Consider the following 15,095-nt stretch of genomic DNA (forward strand, 5'->3'; position numbering starts at 1 on the left):
AATGGGAACAAAAAAAGAACTGGAAGAGAATTTCAGGATCAAACTTAATTTTCTCAGTAGGGGAGACTGAGACCAAGAGACAGAAAATGATTAGCTCAAGGTCACATAGGCTGTGAATAGCCCAGGTACTCTGACCACATCCAAATCGAGCCTTCTTTTCTGCTGTGCCTGCTGCCTCTGAAATAAAGACAAAGTTGTTTTAGATCAGCTGGGCACTGGCTCTCAAAGCAGGGTAAGCTGCTGGTCAGACCCCAGAGAGACAAAAATAACTGGAAGCAAAGGGAAGGGTTCAGAAGGACACAGTTAGAAAGCAAGTGTATCAGTAGTGCTGAACCGAGGGAGAACAAAGCCATGAGGCAGCAGCAGGTACCCCACAGCTTTGAAGGGATGGAAAGCTGCATTACTGAGTCGTTAAAAGTGTTCCACGTTCTTGCTGATTAGGGAATGATAATAACAGCAATGGACATTTTTAGTTTTTTTAAATTTATTTTTGGACTTGTGATTTTATCAGTGTAGTTCTGGTGTGAATACTCCCTCTACCACTGCAGGTCGGCAACTCACCTGAAATTTCTAGGCTTAGAGAGTTGTTTGGGGGCAGTGAGAGGTACAGTGAACTGCTCAGGGTCACAGGTGGGATTTGAACAATGGTCTTTCCTATTCCCAAGTCCAGCTTTTTTTTTTTCCCAATATACTGTGAATATGATGGAGAAACCTTCAGTGGTTTCCTAAGATTCAAACTTCTTTACCTGGGAGTCAGGGCCCTCTGCAATCTGGCACCAGCACACTTTCCTGCTCTATCTTCTATTCGTCCCCTCAGGTACCTCATGTCACAGCCAAACTGGAGGCCTTCCCAGCCACCACCCACCTCTTTCCTCTGCCTGGCAAGGCCTGCCTTCTCTACCTGCTGAATTATTCCTTAAAAGCCCATCTCTAATGCTGCTTCTTCCGTGAGACTTTTCTTCTGCTCCCTCTGGTCTATAACAGCCTTCTCTCCCTTAGACCTCACATGGCCCTTTGCTACTTTGTAATTCTTTAATGCCCATGTCCGGTAGTGTTCTATATCCCAGTTATTTGTGCTTGTGTTTTATCCTCTTAATAGAATACAAGCTGCTTCAGGGCTGGGCTAATCTTTGTATCTCTCCCAGCATTTAACACAGTTCCGGCCACACTGGTGGTACTTTATCAATGTTTGTGGTAACAACCACTGCCAAAAAAAAAGGGATGGCATCATGTGACCGAAGGACAGGAGCCCTGTTGACTGGCTGACAGTGTCTAGGAGGCTTCATTATTGGCTGACAGTTGGCGATCGAACAAATAATGAACTCCATCCAGAGCACCTAGGTGTGACTAGGCCTAGTCACCTGGGTGAGGGAGACCAGGCAGGTTTTGGGTTAAGGCCAGGGTGGAGTGAAGGATTATGTTTGAGGACAAGGCTATGTGAGCTGCCATGTGAGCCTGGAACCTGGTGCAGGGTTTTTTTCATTAGTCTAGTGGGCTTGAAAGGAAACTACCCAATCAGTGGGGGTAATTCTTTAAAAAAAAAAGTTTTATTGTTGCTTTTTGGTTTTTAGAGCATAGTCATCCCCTCTTTACCTTCCTTTCTTCCCCACTGAACCCTTCTTTAAAACCAAAACAGACAAATGTGAGCTAAGCCAGCCAACAGCAGCCATATTCCACATCTGTAGCCCCTATCTTTTTACAGAGAAGAAGAGAGAAGGCTTCTTTGTCAGCTCTAGGACCATGATTATTCATAATAATTGTTCATCAAAATTTGACTGCATTTTAATGTTATAATTTAAATTATTGTAAGTATTATATAAACCCTTCTCTTGGTTCTGCTTTCCTCACTGCATCACTTCATACAGTTCCTCCCATGGTTCTCTAAATTTTTCATTTTCATGGTTTCTTATGGTATAGTAATATTTATTACTTTCATATACTATAGTTTGTTTCAATTTTCCCCACTTGATGGATGCCCATTATATTTCCAAGTTTATTTTTTTTCCTAGTTGAGTATACCTTGCCTATCTCTCTTTTGATAAGCTTTCTTTCCCCCAAGGTATAATTTCTGAAATTCTACTTTTCCTTTTATGACTTGTAAATAAAGATCCTCACTTAACTTCAAAGTGTCTCAGCTGTGGCGGGAGATCGAGGTGACATGTTGGAAATCATGGGCATCTGATGGTGATGGCATTTGCACATAGAGATCCTTGACTCATAGAAAGTAGGATTCAGGGCATCAGATAGTAGGGTTCCTCCTGAGAGAGGAGCAAGTTTGAGAACTTAGGGGCAGGTGGAAGTCCTTGGCTGCAAGCTGGTGTTAAATGTACTGGAAAAAACACTGGACTTGGAATCAGGGGACCTGGGTTCAAATTGTAACTTCAGCCTACTACTACCTGTTTGACAAATGGAAAAGACCTTTGTCCACTTTGAACCTGTTTAAAGCAAAGGAGTTGGACCAAATGATCTCTAAGGTCCCTCCCAGCTTCGACTATGTTCTAAGGACCTTTCCAGCTCTGATATTCTATCTTCTAAGGTTTTTTCCATCTCTTGACATTGTAGTCTGTTCTAAAATCTCTGCTCTGAGATTCTTTGTTCTGAGTTCCAGATTCTCTCATAAGCTCTTATATTTTGTATTTAACTCTTAATGCTAAGAGAACATATGATATATAGATACACACACATATACATACACATATTTTATTTTATTTTTTGGCCTCTTCCCTTCTTCTGCAGTTTGGACCATGGGGAGTAGCAAAAGCAAACCCAAAGACCCCAGTCAGCGACGCCGAAGCCTGGAACCCACCGAGAGTGTCCTCCACAGTGGCTTCCCTGCCTCTCAGACCCCTAGCAAGGTGTCTGTGCCTGATGCCCACCGCACTCCCAACCCATCCTTTGGGACCACAGCACCTGAGCCAAAGCTCTTTGGGGGCTTCAACACGTCAGACACAGTCACCTCCCCCCAGCGCTCGGGGCCTTTGGCAGGTGAGGAGAAGCTCAAGTTTGGGTGACTTTGGTCTTGGATTCCCTTGGGATTTAGGCCTCTGGAGTTGAGTCACCCAAAACTTGGTCATGGATTCACTGTCTCCCCTGGGAGTTCCTCTCACCTTGTCAGCTCCAGAAACTAAAGAGGTAGGCCTGGAGTCAGGAAGACCTGAGTTCAAATGTGGCCTCAGACACTTATTGGCTGTGTGACCCTGGGCAAGTCGCTTAACCCTGTTTGCCTCAGTTTCCTCATCTGTAAAATGAGCTGGAGAAGGAAATTGCAAACTGCTCCAGTATCTTTGCCAAGAAAACCCCAAATGGGGCCATGAAGAGTTGGACGTGATTGAAAAACGACTAAACAAGAAGAATAACAAAGCTCCTGAGGGTTTCTCTAAGACTCTCATTGGAGAGCAAGTATTGCTCTGCATTGGTAAAAAGAGTTTACTCACAGGAAGTGCCCTAGACCAATGAAATCAGAGGCCTGAACCAAAATAATAAATAGATTTAGTGAAAATAAGAATTCATAAAACCTGTTTCTTTGTGTCCCCTTTTGATTCGGTTTTTTTTTCAGATTAGTTCCTATCATCTTTTACATACTCACAGTTCATGTACATGTTGTTTTGATTCTACTTTCTTTGCTTTTTATCACTTTGTATTCTTCATTTTTGTCATTTTTAGGGGATCCTCAGTTTCCTTTTCTGTAAAATACCATTTTCCCTACCTGCCTCCTAGGGTTGTTTTGAGGAAAGCACTTGGCACACTTTAAGGTGGCAAAGAAATGGAAACTCTTCTCCTAGGCTGAGCCTCTGTCTTTGTCCTTGTTCCCCTTGTTTAGACTTTGAAACGTGGTTTCGGTCTGTTTTGAACAGCCTCTTTGGGTGCCATATTGAGACTAGACTTGGGGCCCTGGTACCAGGAAGAGGTTCTTAGCTGGTGTTGCCTGAAAGGACGGCCCCTGACCCTAGCCTGACGTGGGAGTGACTGCCTCCACTCACCCTGCAGCCCTTGACAGCCTTTCTGTTGTCTCTGCTGCAGGTGGGGTGACCACTTTCGTGGCCCTGTATGACTATGAATCCCGCACTGAGACAGACCTGTCCTTCAAGAAAGGGGAGCGCCTGCAGATAGTCAATAACACGTGAGTGTCTCCTCTTGCTCCCCTCCAGCTGCTCTGAGTCCCCGGCCAGTGGGGGGGGGCATTGGTGGTGCAGGGTCTACCTGACATCCCTTGTGTCAGTAAATAGCCCCCAGTACATCCAAACTTAACTGTTGTTCCCCTTTCCTGTGGGGCCCTTTGACTGATTGCTATGTGGGGAGGGGATGATTTTTTTGTCTAGTTTGGGATTTCAGGGCATCAGAAACTTTAGTTGTGGCTTGTTCATGGATTGCCTCAGTTTCCTTATCTGTAAAATGAGCTGGAGAAGGAAATGGCAAATCACTCCAGTGTCTCTGCCAAGAAAACCCCAGATGCTCACAGGTTGTCGCCCTGGGGCACTCTGGACTTGGCTCCCACGTGTCCTAACTAGGAGATGTTGCTGATAAAGGATCTTGGAGATTCCAGGGTTGGCACAGGAAGCATGAGTGTCATCGATGTAACATTGTCTTAGGCTTGGTGAAAGGGACAGCCTCTGCCCAAAAGTTCAGGCCTCGTTGGGACTACAGCCTGAGCTCAGGCATGGGTATAGGAACCAGAGAGGGCAGAGGAGAGAGGTGCAGGGGCCCAGGCTCGGGGAAAGGTTACTTTCTAACCATCTTTCCCACGATTCTTCTCTACTGCCCCATCTCCTCCACCTGGAAAAGGAGCTTTGAAGTTGTCCTTGTTCTGGCTAGATTCACTCCTTCTTAGGAGCTGGTTCTGGCCAACAGCACGAGTCTCTGAAACTGAGCAGTGTCCACTGGCAAAGCAGAGCCCTGCCTTGTGCCCTATCAACACTCCCCTGGGATGGGGGCCCAAATGTCTCAGCCTTGAGTGGGGAGGGCTTGGCGCCAAAGGCCCCTGAGCCTGAAGAAAGGGACCCGGGGTGGGATGAGGAAGGGAACTGAATTTTGAGTCCTTAGCCAGGCAGACTTGAGGGGATCTTGCTTCCTGGGAGCCACCCTCTGCTCTAAGTGACCCACTTTGCTTCCCAACAGCTTCTAACCCTCCACAGTGCTGATCTCAAGCCCTTTCTGTCTCTCTCTCCTCTCCTTTGCTACATGCTTGCGCTTAGGAGAAAAGTGGATGTCAGGTGTGTACCTTGCTCTTTTCTCATCTCGGTTGGGGGGGGCCAGCTGGCCTGTTGGGGAGGCAATTGGTGCTTCTGCTACTGGCGTTTGATGCTTTGAGGTGGCCCCTGCTGCAGCCCGCCCACCAGCTCTTGTGTTTGCATGTGCTTACCTTGCTTCACCCAGGTCTGGCTTTCCTTCATCTAGAACAGCTAACTCCCTCCTAGTTTTTGCCCGGGTTTGCCCAGCTGTCTTTCTATCTCCTCATCCTTTCTCTTCTTCCTTTTGCTCCTCTTCCTCCTCTCCCATCCTCTGTGACTCAAGCTGCTTGCATGCATTCTCAGTATAAGTGTCAGCCAGCCCTGGGTAGGGACTACCAGGGGGCAGTGTCTGCCACATTTCCTTGTATAAACCTGTCCTAGCTCTTTAGTCTGTGCATTCTAGATCTTGCAAGTGGCCTGGTCTGTGAGCTTCATTCCACTTCAGCCCCCAGGTGCTGCCCAGGGCCTAGCTGAAATGGAAGCCTAGTGACATCCATCTGTGCATCCATGCATCCGTGCATCCATCCATGCATGCACCCATCCATCCTTTATCAAACCTTTACTTAGCACCAACTCTATGAAAGGCTCTGTAGATACTAAGATGAATAAGGAACAGTCCTTTCCCCCAAGGCCCTTACAATCTACCTGAGGAGAGGGGGCACACACATACACACACACAGAGTAGAAAAATTAACCAGTGACAACAGGTGGTCTGTGTTAACTGCTGAGTGAATGGCAAAGCCAATTTAGAAGCAAGGGTGGTCAGGTGAAGTCTCTGGAGGAGATAGGATTTCATCTGGGTCTTAAAAGGTAGTCAGGATTACAAGGTTTTGAGGAGGTGGGGGAGTTATTCTAAGCTGAGGAAAACAGGACTGAGGACATAAGGGTGAGAACCTGTAAGAAATGTCCAAAGAACATGAAGGAGGTGGACCTAGCTGGATAGGTTTTTGTAGGGAAGTAGTGGGAGATGAGGCTGGGGAGGTAGTCTGGGGGCTAGGTTTTAGAGAACCTTCAGAGGTAAGGTTTGGTAATGGTTTGGGTTTTATCTTATAGACAATAGGGAGCCATAAAAGGTTTTGGAGCAGGGGAGGGACATGATCAAAGTTAAAGAAGATCACTGGCAGCATAGAGAATTTTCATGATACTTCGAGCAAGAAGGGATCTTAGAGTTCATCTAATCTGACTTCTTATTGAAGAGGAGGAAACTGTGGCCTAGAAAGATGAAATGGCTTTCTCAAGGTCACACAGGTAGTAAAGTAATAAGTGGCAGAGCCAGGATTTGGATCCAAGTTCATTGACTTCAAAATCATTTCTCTTTCCTGAACGTAGGCCTGAGGATAGAGTGTACAGGTGGGTCATGACTCTAGTCTAACCTGTGAAATAAGATGGAAGGAAGGTCCTGTTATGCAGGAGGGCAGAGACAGAGAGCAACTGGCAACAGTTAGACCTCCTTGTCTTCCCTGGAACTCTAGAGACAGGAAGGAAAGAAGTAAGGACAAGGGAAGAAGAAAGGAGAGAAGGGAGAAAAAAAGAAAGAAGGGAAAGAAAGGAGAAAGGAAGGAAGGAATAAAGAATGGAAGGGAGGGAAGAACAAGAGAAGGGAGGTAGGAAGAAAAGAAAGGAAGGATGAGATGGGGGGAGGGGGAAAGGAAGGAAAGAAGAAAGGAAGGGAGGAATGAAGAAGGGAAGGAATGCTAGAACAGTGTACTAAATCTAATGTGATAAAGTTTAATAGGAGTGAATGTCAAGTTCTGCATGTCAATCAACTGTACGAGCGCTGGATGGGGTAAGCATGACAAGAAAATAATTTATGTGAAAAGTATTTGAAGGTTTTGAGAGACTGCAGGCTCAGTATGAGCTAGCAACATGGTAGTCAAGATACTGAGGCTGCATTAATAGACAGAGAGATAGAGATATATAGGTTTACGTATCTCTGTTATCTACCTAGATATAGCTATCTACAACAGATCTCTCTTTTTCTGTCTGTCTCTCTGTCTCTGTTTCTCCTCTCTCTCTTCTCTTTCTCTCTCTCTCTCTCCCCCTCTCCCTCTCCCTTTCTCCCTCCCTCCCTCTCACCAGAACAAGGGAGGTGAGAGGATCTAAGCAGGGTAGGCCCCAGGGGGCACTCTCTGGAGTTTTGTGATGTCTTCTAAGCACCTCCCTCTAGGAATGATGTTGACCATCTGGAGTGTTTACTGAGGCTGGAAGATGGGGTAGCCAGGAGACTGGAGAACAAGTCTTCTGAGGATCAGTGAAAGGAACCAAGGATACTTATTCTAGAGAAGAGGTATTTGAAAGGCCATCATATGGAAGAGAGATTCAACTTTTTCTGCTTGGGCCCAGGTGCCTGAAGTAGGAACACAAGGAACATTCAGGGAGGTGGATCTTCACTTGATTCGAAGGAAAAATTTCTGAACCATCATAGACATCCAAAAATCCAGTGAACTGCTTTGAGAAGTAGTGACTTTCCCATTCCTGGAGATCTTTGGGCAGAAACTAGATAACTGCTTGTTGGGAATGTTCTAAAGAGGATTTCCACTTAGGAGACCTGAGGTTGCTTCTGGCTCTAAGGTTCTGTGATTCTAATGGCATCTCAGCCCTCAGTTCCTCCTGGCCATATCCTCCCTCAGTAGTGATCTCCATGGTTTTTCCCAAGGGTGTTTTTGTGCGGCCCATATCCACTTCTACCCCCAACATTCCCCTGCCTTTGACTCCTCTGTGGCTTCAAATCCAGGGCCACTTTAAGCCAAGAATCCATACTCACAGAAGATCTAGCTGATCACAAAAGACAGGCTTCTTGGAATTCACAAGACAGTGGGGAGCTTGCCGCTTCTCCCACCCTTGCTGTATATGATTCCTGACTTTGGCTGCAGCCACATTTAGCCAGAGCTTCAAAGCTGCCTCTATTTCCTCTAGCTCTCTACCTCCAGCTCTCTTTCTCCATCCCACCTCTAACCCTCCTCAGCCTTCCTTGCAGCTATTGTCAAAGTTTTGCAGTGCCAGGTTGCTACTGGAAAATACAAGAAAGTGCTTGAATGCTAGGAAAATACAATAGAGTCCTATGGAACCAACTTTGCCTCAGACATCCCATTGGTTGAGAGGCCCTGAATCTCCAGATGGAGATGCTCTATGACCCAGTTGTTGAATTGGGCTCTGGATCTTACAGAGCTCAAGTCCCTAGGATACACTCAGCCTTGGCTTAGTAGATAGTAAAGTTGGTTATGCAGGTAGGTTACTGGGTCCTATGTTATAAAATCCAAACCCTCCTTTCTTCAATAGCAAGGAGAATGGAACTGTTGGAGAAATAAAAAATAAAGGGAACCATAAAAAGACTGAGACACATAACAGGATATTAGAGTTACAGGTTACCTGCTCAGCACAAACATAAACTAGGCAGTCACCTGGGTGATACTAGAAAGCTTCTCCTGTCCCCAAATATTTCTCCAACCCAGAGGTCCCATCACCTAAAAATCTAACACTAGTGGAATTGGCATTAATTACTTTAGGCTAAGTATAGTCCCCTGTAGAATTCTTTCTCCAAAAGTCAGATTACTCTAGGAAGGGCAGCACATTCAGGCCCTGAGCCCTTCTCTGGGTAAACATCAGAGCTATTACTCTATGAATAGCTATTACTATTTGAGTATTCAGGGCAAATAGCACAAGACACACCCTCACATAAAATTTGTAATTCATGATGTTAAAATATATATCTATACAAAAAGTAATTAAGACAAATTCAGTTGGGTAGGAGGAGGAATTAGTTACTATGGTGGCTTTTACCCTGATGAAGGAATGCATATATTAAGTTTTTGCTCCTTCTTAATTTTGGTGCCCCGGGGCAAAATTCCAGTCTTACCCCCTTAGTTATAGCTCTGGCCCAGAGACTAAGTCTAGTGACTTTGAAGATAAATTGCTAGTATAATTATTTTGTACCAACCAGCCTTTCAAAAAAAGCAGAGACTTGAAACAAGGCTACAGGTTGGGAGTAAAGGTGGGGGCTCCTCCAGCATGTTAGGCCTCTGGCGTTTCTCCCGATTCCCTTTGAGGTTATCTCCTCTGGGTCTGACTGAGTTCAGGCTATGGCCCCAGGAGTTAGGGTTCTTCATTGTGCTTGAGGAGACCTGGAAGCATGTTTGCGTGACCTTGTACTATCTGGTTGGGCCTTGCTTTGCTTTAAACATTTGTGTCTCAGTGTTTCAGTGTCCGATGGCCCTGCAATCCTCCTGCCTGTGGATCTTAGTCCCCTTCACTGCCAGAGGCTCCCTCCTGTTCCTTGCTCCTATAGCCTCTGTATCTGACAGCTGGAGCCAGACACTATTTGCATAGCTTCCTCCTTCCTCCTATTTCACCAACAGACGCAGTTTCTCTCAGTTTCTAGTCTTCAAATCACAAGGCCAGGAATAATCTCTTTGGGGTTTCCCCATTCTTGTGAGCCCCTTATGGAAGGCCTCTAAAACCCAAGCTTGGCACATGTTCACCGTTTGGGTTGGGTTTGTACCAGGCAAATGGATCAGAACTAGGCCACCCCAAAAGTTATTTGTTAGACTCATCAACCTCGATGTCCAACTCCAATTATTTGTTGGCAAGCATGAGTCACACCATCTGATTGTTGGCTTTTCAGGCTAAAATGATTCACCTATTAATTGGCTGGCCTTTATGTAGCTGGAGATAGTGCTTCTGACCCACCATGAGAAGGATCTTCTCCTGGTTTGGCCTCAGAATGAAGAAGAGGGGATCAATAGAAAACATTCATGCTCTTTTGCCTGCTGCTACTTTTTGACCATGGATCTACATGGATGAAATTAGTAGTCCAGGTTAGGGGTGTGGCCTGGATCAAACCAGTCTGGAAGGGTCCAGTGACTTCAACAACAGTAACATTATACTATAAAGTGGCAGTGGCTGACATAGGTTAACCATGTAAAATCTGCCTGACTTTCCCCCCTGCTGTGGACATAGCCCGTAGGACCCTACATCTAGTGTAAATAAGAGGCTTTAGGATTGGCTCTGGGTGGACTGAAGAATACTCCTTGTGTCTTTAGTTCTTTTCTTTAGGGAGCTCAGAGAATTTTACAGGAACATTCTTCTAGGATGTCCCCACTTGTCCCAATAAACATAGGGTACATGAAGCCTAGAGAGGAATAGTTGGTGTTCCTTTGACTGGAAATCATCCGCCAACCTTGGGCTCCTGGCCTTTTGGCCCAGGGAGCTCAGAATCCAATAAATGTCCTAAAAAGTAGAAGCCCTACAGAGTTCCATTTATTCTAGGAAAACAGTCATTGATTAAATAATGAGTTCTTCACCTGGGGTCCTTGAAGGCAATAAAAAATTCTGCCTTTATTTCCACTAACCTCTAAGTGAAATTTAGCATTTCTTTCAATTATTTAATAAACATTATTTTGAGAAGAAGTCCACAGGTGTTACCAGACTGCTAACAGGGCCCATGATGCACAAAAGGATAAAAACGTCAGGATCGGAACCTGTCTGAGCTTCTGTTTGGGAATTACTTTTAGTACGTTCTTTGGGATTCGAATAGAATTTGTGAGCTGATGGATTATTGACTCTCTAGCTCTCTCATTTTAAGTTAGGCCCCCAGAGGGGAAGTGATTCACCCAAGAGTGCCCTGTGAATTAGTGGCAGAACCAGGGCTAGGAACTCTGGTCTTTTGACTCTCAGCCTCAGGCTCTCTCTACCACACCACACTACTTCAGTGGTGGTGAGTCTTTACCCTCTGAAGGTAGATTTCATATATTTAAACAGCTGGGTCTAATGAATAAGGTGTCTTCTCTCATCAGATAATGCCATTTATTACCTAAAACAAAGTATGATTATAAAATAGAGACTGATTTTGTGTGGCTGATTGTAAGACCATCATGCTAGAAGACACCTTCCTTGTCATGCAGTCCAACCTCTTTGTGGTACAGATGAGAAAACAGAGACTCAGTGAGACTGGAGGATTTGCCAAAGCTTCCACAGCTAGTAAGTGGGATTTGAATCCAAGTTTGGTACTCTTCAGGCCACCATGTGGCTCCAGACACTATTCCTCGTTGAAATAAACGTTCAGCCTCCTGAGGGGACAGCACTCCCTTGAGTGTACAAACTCTGGTGGGCAAATGTTGAAAAATGTCTGTGATCTATAGTATTACCTCAGACACTTGACAGCCTGGCCTTGGGAAGAGCCAGCTTCCTGTATTAGAATTTCCCAGGCCTGGGCTCAGCAAGCACAGAAACCTCACACCCAGGCCTGGCAAGGCTAAATCATACCGGATTGGTGAGTCTGAATACAGGTAGGCTCCCCTTTGTGACCTCCACCCCCTCCCCCACCAGACTGATCTGGGCATTCCCTCCCTCCACCCCCACTCCCCCATCCTTGGTATTCTAAAAATGCTTAGGGGCTGGCTCATTGGGGGCCAGCTAAAGGGAGGCCTTAATTCCAAGCTGAGAGGCCCAGTGCCACAGACTGGCTCAGACTAGAGGCTTGTCCATTTGGGCGGGGAGCTGAGCTGGACAGATGTGCTTCCTAGCATTTATGCTCTTTCCTTACCCCAGTCTGCCTTGATTTGAGACCAGTCAGCCGGTGAGAGCATGCATCCTTCATGTTATAAGCTCAACCATCTGCATCCCTGTTTGTTTCTCCCCAGTAGAATGTAAACTCCTTGAGGTCAGGCAATGTTTGATTTTTGTCTTTGTGTTCCCAGCATCTGGCACCGTGCCTGGGTATGTAGAAGGTGCTTAAAAAATGCTTGTTGAATTAAATCGAACCTCTTTCCTCCTCCCATCTCTAGGCCTCATGTTTTCCATGTAAAATGGGAGTGATAACATTGCCTCCACCCTATTTCACAGGGATTTAGTGACAATTACAACTCATTCATATATATGTATATATATGAATGTATATATGTGTATGTAAGTATACATACACACATGTATGTGTATATGCATATGTGTCTGTATGTATATACATATAATCTATATATTCATCTGTATATAGATATCTAATACTGGAGCAAAATCCTACTTCAGATATCCTTGGGACACTAGATGTTCACAGCATTTGTGGTATAGGAGTACTGACTAGGACCTGAGAGATCTGAATTTTAATTCCATTATTACTAGTTTGTATGACCTTGGACAAGTCATTTCCCTTTCCTGGGCCTCAGTTTCCTTTTCTTGCCTCCCCCACCTCAGAGGTGAGTTGTAGGAATCAAAGAGAAATGAAAGTACCTTTTATACCTTAAAGCAATGTGCTCATAATTTCATAAACATTTAGAGCTAAAAGGGCTAGTGGACCATAGAATTCCAGAGCTGGGAGGTCTGTAGAGTTTCAGAGGTAGAAAAGGCCTCAGAAAATATCTAGTCTGACCCCCAGATCCCACAGAGGACAAAACTGAGAGCTGGGGGGAAGTGACTTTCCCAAGGTCACTTCAGTTATTTCTTCATCTATGTCCTGATCCTGACCCTCCCTCCAGGGCAGGTTTCCCACCTCCCTGTAGAGCGAGCTGAGTACCCGTACCTCCAGATCCTCTCTGCCGTTCCCTCCTTTCCTTTCTTAGGCCCCTCCCATGTTTCTGTTGGTTGCTTCTGCTGTGTGCTGGCATCTGGCAGATGATGAAGCTTTGGGCTGTTTCTCTTTCTGTTCCCTCCCTTTTGCTATCCTGTCATCATCATTCTGCTTCTTTTCTTTTTCTGTTCTTCCTTTTTTTTCTTCCTCCTGCTCCCCTGTTGTCTATCGGGATTCCCTGTGCTCCAGCCAGACCTGGTTCACATTCAGATGGCTCCAAAGGTATTTCTCTCCTCCCCCTCCCATCCCCATCCTGGGGAGCTGCCTTCCAAGGGCACCTGGCTGGGGCTGGGGCTGGGGCTAGGGCCGGGACCTGGGCTGGGGCTGGGGCTGGGGCATGGCACCAGGCCGAGAGCAGCAGCTGGATTTGCTGGGTAAACCAGTGACTGAACAGTTAACTCATGTCAACCATGGATGGCCATTGGTTTAATGAGGGCAAGGGCTCTGCCCAGGCAGCCATGACGCCCCCTGGGGGGTGTGGAGGAGGCCTCTGAGTCAGGATACAGGACAAGATGGGGGTGGCGGCTGGGTTTGGAAAGCCAGGATCACAGGCATCCTCTTGTTTTTTGTAATTCCTTTTTTTCCCAGGGCATTGTAGTATAGTGGGTACAGTGCTGAGCAGGCAGTCAGGAAGGCCTGGGTTCAAATCCTGCTTCAGATACTTACTAGCAGTGTGACCATGGTCAAGTCACTTGACATCAATGAGCCTTGGTTTCCTCATCTGTAAAGTCAGAATAGTAATAGCGACCACCTCCCAAGTCCCTGTGAGGCACAACTGAAATCACACGTGGAAAGCGTTTTCTGAGCCTTAAAATAGCACATGAATGCAAGTTGTTATTGCTCTTGTTACTGGGTCATCCTGAGACTCCACTTCCATTTTCCTGGTGTCTGTACTCCAAGACTCTTCTCCTCTCTCTTCCCTTCAAAGGGTGTGTGTGTGTGCTTGTGATGTGTGTGCAAATGCCCCTTCAGGTGGGAATTTCCTGGTATGAAGCCTCCCTCCCGGGAGAGGGCCAGTTATCCCTGAGTCTGGGTCCTGTCCCCAGAGGTTGATGGCATCTGCATGGGGTGGGGGTGGGGGGACACTCTCCAAGTGTCCTGACTTAGACCTGCACCAGGCTCCCCTGGACAAGAGATCTGTTTAATAGGCCAACAAAACTGCAGTGGGAAGAGCCAAGATTAGGAATCAGGACCCAGGGATCTTGCTTTGTGACCCCCAGCAAGCCTTTCTTGGCTTCAGTTTCTTCCTCTATAGAATGAGGGTGTGAATTTGAGGCTCCCTACCAATTACGATGCCCTCTGAGTAGGGTCTTAGCTCTGTACCTTGCTGGGGGCCCCTTATCACAACACCCAGCTTCCCCCAGCAGGGGAGTTGCTGTACCACCCTCTAGAAATAGTCACATCCTGCTTTCTCCTTTCTGGATCCAGGCAACCACCCTGCACACCATTGGGAGTGAGGACTGGCCTCTAGGGCATCCATTGAGATGCTATGCAGCCCCTGCCTCTTTCAAGTGGATGAGGCAAAGCAAGAGAGGCCCAGCTTCTCCTGATGTTTCAGGCAGACAGCCCAGGCCAGACCATACCTGTTCCCTTGGCCACCTCCCTGGCTTTCAGGATAACCTTATCTAATGGATTCCGGCTGGACCCAGAGCCTGGAGCTGCTGCTTTTTGTGTTTCCTGATAAGTGTCTTTTCTCTCTCAGCTGCCGTTTTCTCCCCTGTAAATTGGGGAGTGGAGGGCTTAACTTAGATGATCTCAGAGTGCCCTTTCCGTTCTGCCGTTCTATGTTCCTGTCGGCCAGAGGGCAGCACTGTGGGGCCCAGAGAGTCCAGCATCCCTCCAAGAGCAACCTGGACCTCCTTACTGACGGCTCCTCTCCTTTCCTTCCCTTACTTCAGAGAGGGAGACTGGTGGCTGGCCCACTCTCTCACCACTGGGCAGACTGGCTACATCCCGAGCAACTACGTAGCCCCATCCGATTCTATCCAGGCTGAGGAGTAAGTAGCAGCCCCGCCACCCCCTCCCTCCGGGTGGGGAACACTTCCCAATTGCTATTCTGGTCCCTGTGTCTCCTCCTATGCATGCTTGGCTCCCGTGGGCCTGTTCAGAGGAGGAGTGTTTGCCTTTCTATCTCAAGAGGGCATGTTGGTGTTAGAGGAAGGAGCATTGGCCTAAGAATCAAAGACTTGATTTTGAGTCTCACCCCTGCCACTTTTACAAGCTGTGTGATCCTGAGAAGGTCACTTTCCTCAGTTTAAGTTTGGTCATCTGTGAAAAATGAGATGATACTATCTACCTCACTGGGCTGT

General features: G+C 46.5%; 1 protein-coding gene across 4 annotated transcripts in view; it reads left to right on the forward strand.

The window, feature by feature from the left end:
- SRC (SRC proto-oncogene, non-receptor tyrosine kinase) overlaps positions 1–15,095 on the forward strand; it is a 106,624-nt gene that overhangs the window by 71,351 nt on the left and 20,178 nt on the right. For 2 of the 4 annotated variants that reach the window (XM_036749636.1, XM_036749635.1), the window contains 4 exons: positions 2,737–2,985; positions 4,021–4,120; positions 5,193–5,210; positions 14,685–14,783. In XM_036749636.1, coding sequence (XP_036605531.1) covers positions 2,745–2,985; positions 4,021–4,120; positions 5,193–5,210; positions 14,685–14,783 — 458 coding nt within the window. In that variant the 5' untranslated portion in view covers positions 2,737–2,744. Of the gene's footprint in view, positions 1–2,736; positions 2,986–4,020; positions 4,121–5,192; positions 5,211–12,975; positions 13,009–14,684; positions 14,784–15,095 lie in introns of all 4 variants that reach the window. The other 2 variants (XM_036749634.1, XM_036749637.1) reach the window with 2 other exon arrangements.

Source organism: Trichosurus vulpecula, chromosome 3 (assembly GCF_011100635.1).
Source record: "Trichosurus vulpecula isolate mTriVul1 chromosome 3, mTriVul1.pri, whole genome shotgun sequence".
Taxonomy (NCBI): Eukaryota; Metazoa; Chordata; class Mammalia; order Diprotodontia; family Phalangeridae; genus Trichosurus; species Trichosurus vulpecula.